This window comes from Poeciliopsis prolifica, unplaced genomic scaffold, assembly GCF_027474105.1.
Source record: "Poeciliopsis prolifica strain line A6 unplaced genomic scaffold, Auburn_PproV2 SCAFFOLD026, whole genome shotgun sequence".
NCBI lineage: Eukaryota > Metazoa > Chordata > Actinopteri > Cyprinodontiformes > Poeciliidae > Poeciliopsis > Poeciliopsis prolifica.
This window is the reverse complement of record NW_026562401.1, coordinates 345,940-356,257: the sequence shown is the minus strand read 5'-3', so window position 1 is coordinate 356,257 and position 10,318 is coordinate 345,940. Positions and strand designations below refer to the sequence as shown.

At 42.8% G+C, this 10,318-nt stretch overlaps 1 protein-coding gene across 4 annotated transcripts in view; it reads left to right on the top strand.

The window, feature by feature from the left end:
- The first annotated feature begins 281 nt into the window (after positions 1 to 281).
- kirrel3l (kirre like nephrin family adhesion molecule 3, like) overlaps positions 282 to 10,318 on the top strand; it is a 43,804-nt gene continuing 33,767 nt past the window's right edge. For all 4 annotated transcript variants that reach the window (XM_055047973.1, XM_055047971.1, XM_055047972.1 and 1 more), the window contains exon 1: positions 282 to 938. In XM_055047973.1, coding sequence (XP_054903948.1) covers positions 890 to 938 — 49 coding nt within the window. In that variant the 5' untranslated portion in view covers positions 282 to 889. The remainder of the gene's footprint in view (positions 939 to 10,318) is intronic.

The window sequence follows — 10,318 nt, the reverse complement described above, 5'->3', positions numbered from 1 at the left end:
TTGCTCTCTGACTACTTAGAATCGTGTTGTACCACCAGGAAACTGAGCTTATCTTGGCAGCAATGAAATAGACAGCATTCCAGGATTTTAATTCATCGTTGTATAAATTTTACGATTATTCTTCTTTCAACTCATCGTGATTGTGCAGTCATTTAAACAGAGATGAACTGCTTTTAAAACGCTCCTCCTGACGCCTGCTCAGCCAATGGTAGCCCCCTGGGGGGCGTGAGCCGCCGGGGGTGGGCACCCTCCGGATGAAGCGTCTGAGGCAGAAGGGCTCCTGCGAGTCGGCTCTTGCCAGATTTGAACCCCACCACCAGATGACTGTCAGAGCGCATTTCCTATTGGGAAGAAGGAGAGAGAAGTAAAAGCAAGGAGACCCGCCTGGGAGGAGGAAGCCTATGTGAGGGACAGAGGCAGAGAGTGTGAGGTACAGTGAGCGCAGAGACTCCAGCGGACCCGCAGACAGACAACTTCATCGGAATTGTTTCGCTGCGCTCTGTGGCGGACTACAGATCGCTTCCGAGCGACTCCGGGTCAGCATCAGCAGCATGCTGGAGAAGACTTAAAGGCGGACCGTGGAGGAAGCTTGACTGAAGGGTGCGAATCTCTGACAGTCTGCCGGAGAGCGGAGAGGGAGGCAAGAGCCGTGCCAGCGAGGCAAGGAACTGACACTGGAGAAGGAGCTGATGCTGCGGGAAAGTTACCAACTATGGAGATTTATAGCTAAGTGAGAGTTTAAGCACTGATCGGAGCGTTCAGAGTAATTTCTCCACGCTGGATGCGGTTATAGACAGATCTCGGTGCGCTTTTTCTTCTGATTCTGGTGCCGCGGTGGACCCAGCCGTCTCGGTCGGCGAAGATCTTTTCACCCTACACAGTCAGCAGGATGTCTGAAATGACTTCTCTGTATCTCGTCTTTTGCCTTATGGTGACAGGTAAGATGTTTTCATTCAGTTTTGTTTTATTATTTAGCCTGCAGGTCTGTATTGATGGAAGGGGATGGATTGCTGCTCCATATGGCGCTGCGTCAAGTCGCCTCAGTGCGCTGGTCTGCTGCAATGCTACATTTCACAGCTGTTAATGACCAGTAAATGTTTAATCACTTATTAAAAAAAAAGAAATAAAGAAAAAGAAAAGAAAGTAAAGGCAGCTTCCTTTTCCATCAAAGGGTTTCACCTATGTATGCCCGAGTGAATTATGTGAATGAGTAATTTGGGTTTATCCCAAACGGTCTTGTGCAAAGACGGGATCTCTTAAGTGGGGGGACTTCGCGCAGAATTACGGCTTCGGGGCGCATCTCCATAAAGTGCATCTCTGGGTGGTTTTCTTTCAGCAAGTAGAAAACTGTGCATTTGGACTGCACAGAGCATGTGTGGGAGTCAGTTCGGAGCACAGAAGCGTGGACCAATCCGCGAGAACGAATGGGACAAACAAAGCGAGTCCTGCAAGCGCTGATGGGGCTCCATGCACAGCTCCTCGTCCCTTCAACCCTGCAAAGTTACTCAGCGGCGGTTTTCCTTTAAGAAAAGATTAACCGGCCCCGGCATGTGGCGTGGTTGTAGATTTTTGAGTGAAAACAGAGGAAAGGCGCATAGGTGGGGATGCAGAGGGGTGCACAGAGAGTGATGTGGAGGGACGCAGGGAGGGAAGAGAGAGAGTGAGCGTGGATAGGAAAAGTGAGTGGGATAGCGTTTGTTTTTCTTCAAGCGAGCAGAGACACAAAGCACCTGTCTCCCCCACACAGACACACATCACCAACCTCTTCTGTTTTTTTTTTTTGTTTGTTTGTTTTTTGTAGGATTTAGTCAACGCTTTGTTTATGTGCCAGCGTACCAAAACTCACCGCGCTTTGAAAAATGTTGTACAGTTTTAAAAGAAAACTAAATATTACATGTTTCTGCATTTGGAAATGTTAGTCGATGTTTCGATGCATATTTAAATGAAACTTGTGACTGTTGTCCTGCTAGGCTTGCGAGAGTTTACGGAAGTATAAACATCGGGATCAACAAGCTGCATTTTTGAGCAGCTGCTCAGAGCCGGCCCAAGGGATAAACAAACTAAACTGCTGCTTAGGGACCCCCCAGGCCAGCAGAGGAGGGCTCCCCGGAGGCCTCTCACAAAAAAATATGTACATTTGTACTTACATCTAAAAGTTAAATCAGTATATTTTTCTAAACGTTCACAATTAGATTCATTTAGGATTTAAAATAACTGACGAATGTAATTGGAATCATAGTCATTTTTGCTGCTTGTGGTAAACAGAGATAAAATTGGCTGCTTGGGAATATTTGAGGCGCCAGAAGCAGGGACTCATAAATAAGCTCTTATTTAATTAACACTGTCATGAAACATGCTATAAGATTCATGCCTGTAAAGCCGTTAACAGTAGAATGCATACGTGATATAGTTCAAGTAATTATCCAGTACAAGTCAAATTGTTAAACTGTCAGTGTCTGTTCTCTCTATGGAGAGAAAAAAAAAATGAAACATAAAAGTTGAATCCTGAGCGTCTTTAAAATATTACTCAGCAATTGTTTGTTCTATTTCTATTAATTTTAATGTATGTATCAAAAGGAAAATAATTAAATTATGTTTTATTCGGGTTATCATACTGTGAAAATATATTTGCAGCCCTTGGATGCATAGCATTAACACTTTAAAAGGAACAAATTCATTTCATGTCATTGAGAATGCACAACAGTGCCGTTCGAGCACAGATCTCTTCTTGGAGCGACAGAAGTTGTAAAAAAATGAAAAAATCTGAACCCGTTGGGCTGCATTTGTAGTTTCTTGCATGAATCAGTTTCCCCCTAGCAGCTCTCAGCAAATGGCAAAGCTTGCCCAAATGGCCATTTCCTGCACGTGTACGTCTTCACCTCCAGCCCCCGGTTCCGCATGGTTTTGTCATTATTCAGAAGCCTCAGGGAGGGTACATGACACCAGTAAACCTTCAGTCCCTGACAGAGCAGCAGCAGCTGGATGAGAAGAAGCCAAAGCCAGATAGTGCAATGGGGTTGACCTCAACCCCATTGCACATTGGAAACACTCACATTTCTCTCTTGTGCTCTCTCACCACATAAACACACAGAAATAATGAAAATGGTGACAGCTGCCCTAATTAGAACCTAAGAGACCCTGGACCTCATTTACTGGGTCGCTCTTTAAGGCACATACAACTGGTTGGGCTCATAAATAAATCCAACTTCAACTTGTGGTTTCCCTTTTTCTATTATTTTTGCATGGCATATTGCTTACATTTCAATGTATGTAGGCTTGCTCAACACAGATAATTTACTTTCTCAGAGGGCTCCCAGAGGAATTGGATTCCACACTGCATCAGTATTCCGAGTAATCTTCAGTGAGCTCTTCTTTGGAACCTTTTGCTTTGGGTCGCCTGCAACTCATCGGGCCGAGTTCAAAGGCTGCGAGCTGAGATTACAAGTTTCTCTCCTTTCCTCTTAAGTCGTGTCGCCACTCACGTCTCACTATAGTGTAATGCGGGGGAAATGTTCCACCTTGCTTCCTCTTCTTCTTCTCACAGCTCTTTTTACCCGGTTGCCTGAATTTGTGACTGCAAATCGGGAGGACATGAGAGCAAGTCTGCCTAATGGGCCGCAGGCAGAAAGCAGACTTTCACCAAAGCTTTTGAAAAGCACCATTCACCATCATGTACTTCATGCAATGGAGTTCAGGTGTAGAACTGTAATGGAGCAGAGGAAGCGAGGAAAACTCTCCACCCCTCCCATGTCGTCCCTCTTTTCCTCATTACTAAAGATGGGTCTTCTCTACATGGAGCACAACTTTGTATGTGGATGCAGAGACAACAGAGCCCAAGAGGTTTGCTTTAAGCAGCCGTGCATATTTTATGAACTGACACTCTGGGCTCTTTGAATTCTCTTGGATGGAGTCTGGATGGGGACAGTTAAAGAAGAAGCCGGGGGTAGAGGAATATGGTGGGAAGGAAGGCTTAGCGGGGATGAGACTTAGATGTGTCACCGGCATCTTGGTGATTAAGCAGAAAAGTGTCTAGTAAACAGAAACAAATTCCACTGAGGTCTCCAAAACTTTTTTTTCTGCCTTGTTGCTCTTGTCAAACAAACCCAGAATCATAGTTATAATCACTTTGTCGTTACTTCTTCAAAAACAATTTTAAGCCCTAATGATAAAAGGATTCCTGGGTGGAAAGTTTGGAGAGGCAGAAAACCCCAGCAAGCCAGTGAGGTATGTGAGAGATGAGGTGCAAGATAGTGCAAACACAGCAGAATTCGAACACGTCTGAGTCCTGAACACCAATGTACTGCATTATTTAGAAGACAAAGTCATGGCAAAGATATGAATATTTTCCTCTGCTTGGATGAGCTCTGAGCAATGGGTTTCTTGAAGGACTTTGTACTGGAAGTGGAATCTGAATTAGACATGATCAGGATGAGATTCTCACTGTAAGATCACGCTAAGTAAATACACTATGCTTTCTTAGTAATACAAACATTTCAAATCTACGGAATGAATTCACTAAATGCTTTGTTTTTAAAAATCTGGGAAAACAGCCTCGAGCTTCCCAACATTAGAATAAAAGTAATGTGTCAAGTATCTTCAGCTTCCAAAATATTGGTCTGTGTGTTTTTGCAGACTGTAAATGCTTCCAAGCAACCAAATATTTATTTTATATATGTATGCAAAAGTGTTGTGGCTTTGATTAGCTGGCCAGCACTGCACAGCAACAGGTGGAGGAGAGGATATTATTGTGTTGAACTATGCTCCACACTGTTTCTCCATCATTTTTTTCTAGAAAAAAAACTCTTCAACAATACTGTGATGGATGGAGTTTTTCAGCATTCTTGAAATCATATTTAAAATTTCTAGGCCTTTCTAGATTCCTGAAATACCTATTCATCAATAGTATTATCCTGAGGCATTATAAGGAATGACAATGCATTCAGCTCTTGAGATGACGCCTGATGTTGGATTCATGAGAGGAAGAAGCAATAAAATCATACAAATCATAAAATGTGTTTTAAAGATTTCTAATGTTTTAAAAAAAAAAAAAACAATTTAGAGATTTTATCAATCTCAAACTATATTTCAAAAATATGTCTTTAATCTAGAATTATCTACATCAATTCAAACCAGTTTAGATAAAATACATTTTATAAATTAATTGGTAATGCTTCGGAGTCTGTGAAATGTCTGTATAGGCAACAACTCAGGAACCGCTTCATTTTGTACTTCACAATAAGATTGACAAAATTAGATGCAGTGTATCAAAATGAATGAAGCATTCATAATTTGTGCTCACAGTACCACTTTACGCTTCTTCAGAAAGATTTAAGTCAACTGGATGATGTTCATTCATTTTGAAGAGAATGTGGCGTCTTAATGTATTATCTGAAGATGAGCTGTACATTTCTTGTGTTCAACTCTTAAAATTTGATGGGGAAATGCTAAACATTTGCACACCATGACCAAGATTTTTAATAATGCTATGTTTTCGGTGACAATTTTGAAGACCATTGTCTTTCGAGCTCTCTTCATATCCTCATCTTTCCCCTGCCCCCACTCTTACGGAAGAAGAAGCCTGAACTATAACAGAGAACAATGGAGCTTCATAACGTTGCTTGTCTCTAATCAGTTTTGCCATTTGGGTAAACACAGATAAAAAACTTGGCAGCATGTCCTGAGGCGTCGTTATCAGCTCTGAGCAACTTGACTGGATGTGCGCTGCTGGTTCAGGCAAAACACAGGAAAGCACAAAAGTAGCCAGGTAGCAAACTGTTGACGACACTTGGCCTCATCCAGTTTTATTTTTATCTCTATCCGCCCATCCTTCTTTTGTCTTCACTCTGTCCCCGTTTGCGTCTCCACACATCCTCACCTTGTCTTCCTTTGGGTCAGTCGGAAGATCTGTAGAGGAAATGAAAGCGAATAGGGCAAAGGAGGGCCATGTCAGCATCCTTCCTTGAGACCCCCCACCCCACCCACTCAGACACACTCCTTCCTTGTATCATCAGCAGAGAAAAGAGAGGTGAAAGCAGAAAGTTATTTACCCTTTTATTCTTCTATGCAAACACAGTAATGGAAAGAATGGAGAGAGGGGGAAAGTGGGATTAATTTGGTGCCTTTCATTAAAACATCCCCCCAAGGGGAAGAGTCGCATTCATACAGCAGCAGCTATTTCAAGAAAGGCTTGAATTGCATTTATCTCCCCTAAAAAACACAAGTGTCACCTCCTTCTAGAGAGATGTATCGCCGCTCCAGAAGACTCTAAACCCAGAAACCAAGACAGAAAAAAACATGAGACATGTAGGACCACACATTCATTTTTATTTTCCAATCAATTGCTGCCTGGGAAGACAAGGATTTCATATCTCCTGCCGAGAGACAAAAACCAACAGCAAATTGAAATTTATCTTCTGCGTCGCAGCAATATCTGTTCCAGTGTTATCTTCACCAGCCGTGTTCTTTAACCTTGTATTAGAGATAGCTGTATGGATTTTGGCAGCCAAGGGGAGTCTCGCAGGAAAAACGAAAAGTCCTATTTGCAGTGCCACCAGACAGCATTAATTTGACACCAGATGCTGATCCATTTTACTTCACTTCTCACTTATGAAATTTGATTGTTGGTGGCACTTACTGAGCAGAGGAGCTGAAATATTCAGTGCTGTGCACTGGGGCTAAGAACTCAGAAAGTAATGGATCAAAAGGAGCTTCCTGAGGCAACATCCCCAACACATAGGCATACTCAGAGAGGTCAAGGGCAGACAGCGAAAGAGTAACTGATGGGCTGGGATGAGTATCTGACCTCTTCAGGGCAGTGTGCTTTTTTTTCTATAGATAGAAGGTGCGGTCAGATTGTCCAGTTGACACTGTAACCCAATTAACACCGCATCTCCATAATCACATCCATGGATGATACAGTGCAGATGCACCAAGAAATAGATTGTCAGATGACAGATTTTCACTTTGCTTAGCTCAGACCACCAAATGTCCAGCTGGAAGATCCAGTGTCCAATCTTTTGCCAGTATTTCAACACACCCACACTAATAAACAGCAAATGATGAAGGCATAAAGAGTTACGGCTGCATAAAGACTATATATTAGCTACTCTTTGCATCAAACATTTAAAAAGGAAACTCTTTTCTACTTGTCATGCCGATATCTTTGATATGAATATGCCTGGGACTCACTGAAGAATAAAGATCACTGTTACTTTCATCTAATCTAGCATTCCTCTCCAAACTCTCTTTTCATCACTTTCCATCAGTTCACACTTCTAGTGATTCCAGGATAAATATTTTGTTATTGATCAAAGTAATAACCAAAATAGTTGGTCTGTTCTTGCTTGGGCTGCGCTGTGTTGTTTCAGGAGGTTCTCAGTGGGTTTAGAGTAAACATAGCCTGTATTGTGTTTCCTTTTTTTTTTTTGCTGGGAAAACTTAGGAATCAACCTTGGAGATAAAGAGGAAATCCAAAATGTGAAGGGATGCCAGTCACAGCTTATTGATTGAAATTTAACTGCAGTTCCCTGAGTGGCAAGACATGTTAATGCCATTGAGTGGTTTGGAGATGTGAGCGAAGAGCAAAGTGTGTAGGTGGCTGAGGTGGTGATGGTGGGTGGTGGAAGGGTAAGGTGTGTCTCTCTCCGTCTGTCTGTTTGGGGAGAGAAAGCTGATGCAAAGATAACAAAGGGCTCAGCATGAGAGATGGAGAGGGAGAGAAAAAAGAAAGACAGGCACAGAGGGGTCAAAAGGATTTACTGCCAGGAGCCTAGCATTCCAGGTAATGGATATACTTGTGTTAGTGTAAAGAAAACCTGCTGTTCTTCTTCTCAGACAACAGAGGTGAAAAGCAACAAAGGGGTAACTGACTGAAAGTCTGAGGCGGATTAACAGAAAGTTGATAATGCAACACCCTGGGCTAAGAATCGTGTCCTCTCATGAGCATCCATGTGTCAGCTTGAGAGTGCAGATAAGGGTGGTACAGCAGACGTTAGGTACATTTTTGTAAAGATGCTGCAGGGAGGACACAAAAACGCATAGCTAAGTGCTTCCCAAGCTGGCTAAGGTAAACCAAACACCCATCTTCTAAAGAAGAAGCGGTCCATCCATTGTTCCAGCACATTGCGCCCATCTGACTAAGATATCCTTTGCGTTGTTCAGATCCCTGGGGGCCGGAAATAGAACGAAGCAGAGGAGTACAGGGACCGATTGTTCCCCCACTCAGACTATCCACAGATGGGGCTAAGGCACGGGGACGCTCGCTGTTTGCTTTTGAAAGTCCCAGGCGTTTGCTTTGCAGTCATGGTTTACGGAATGCTCTGGGGGATAGAGGAGAAAAGGGAACCACTGGAGACAACGGGAAAAGAGAAGGGAAGGGCTCAGAGCAGAGAGAAAAAGAAAAGATGATGAGGGAAAAAAAAGTAGTTTGCTTAATATCTTGTCAGGGTGAATATAGTGTCATTGCCAAGAAGAGAAGACAGATGATATAGCCATCCAATGATGGTGTAGGTGGGTGAGAAAGCGCTCAGGTTCTCTCTAGTTTCCGAACAGAGACATATAGAGCTGGAGATAATGGAGAAAGAAGGAAGAGTAAAGAGAGTGAGGGAGTGAGGGAAAAAAGAGAAAGGATGAGATGCAGGGAACCCAGAATGCATCCATCATGTGGTTTGGTGCAGAAGCCATTTGTACCTATTGTACCCCATAATTTGTTTTCTCAGAGCTTGCATTGGGAGGGGTGGAGGGGGGGAGAGACACACCAATCTATGGCAGCCATTTATTTTTGCACTAATTACATAAGTGAGACAGCATAATTAGACGTATAGCTAAACAGACAATAGGCTGAAAGAGAGACGCGCAGAAGGAGATAGACGGGGAGGTGTTGATAAATTCAGATAGATGAGAGGCTTGGGCCCTCTGTTTCATATTCAAGAGTGCGAGGGAACGCGTTAAAAGGAGTAAAGGGGATGGAGAAGGATAAAGGGAAAGGAAAAAGGGTGAGTAAAGGAGATGAGGCGATGCAAAGGATAAAAGATGAGAGGCAGGCAGAGAAAAGCTCTCTTCACAGACTGCACTTTTAGGCGCGGCCCAGTGCCACAGGAATAAGGCGCCTCATTTTATACACCTGCTCAGCAGGAGGGGAAAGAGACATATAAGGAGATGTTGTACAGGAAAATAGAAAAGGGCAAAAGAGAAGAGAGGGAAGAGGAGATTGATCTCATCTCAGCTCCTTCAGATCAAAGGCACAGAGTGGCTACAGAAAGCTGTTTGTTGTGGCTTGTTTGGGAGGGTCCCTGTCTTTTTAGAGGTCATGAGTTCATCTGGTCTGCTATTTTGTTCAGGCAGGATTACTCTTAACAACACGTACCAAGCCCTTCATAAGCTACATGCCCTACAAACATTCTCTGGTAAGAAACTGTGAGGTGGCGGTGCCATATAAGTCTGATCAGGGGATGAAGGGTGGTTCGTTAGGTGTCTATGCCACACTCATGGCTTTCTCTTCATGTGCTAATACAGGGATGCATCTGCTCTGGCTCCTGACATGTCACATGGACATGTCGCAAACCCATTTTAGGACTCTGGTAAAGGAAAAGATAAATAGACCCTTATTGAAGCCACTCAATCACAGGTTAGTTAAAACAGCTGACCAAGGATTGAAGGGCTTGTCAGGCTTGATTGGAGGCCCATTGAGGCTGGTCAAGAGAAGCTCTTGAGTCGTCACACATCAGATTAGCCATTTACTACATTATAAACCTCAGCTTAGCCATTCCTCTTTCTCTAAACAGACGTCTGACAGGCTGTAGTGGCTCATGTTATCTCTATAAGCGGTCAAGGGAGGTTTTAAAAAGCCAATGTAAACTCAGTCTTTTGTTTGACCCTGTAGGAACTCAAACCTGGACCCATTGCATTTGTTGTGTGCGAGAGTGTGTATGTAGGTAATTTTTTCTGCCGTTAGTTCTCCAGCTTTTTATGCACCAGATTTACAAGTAGCAAATTTACAACACCAGTAAAAGAGAATATGGACTTTGTAAGATTTCTAAGTTACTTTATTCATGAAAAAAGAAGAAAAAGTTCTCATTTGTGCTATTGAACGGTTAAATGGTGTGGCTCAATCATGTGTTTCATTTTAAGTCAAAGGGAAAATTTCCATGTTTTGAATTTGAAAAATTTTCATAATTATCACCTTGAACTTGGAATTAAAATTGGAAAATTATGAGGTTCTCACCCAAACCAACCTCATTCTTCTAGTATAGTTGTATTCTCCTTTTTCATTGAATTTAGCTACAGTAAAACCAGCTTAGCTGTACATCTGATTTTTAAA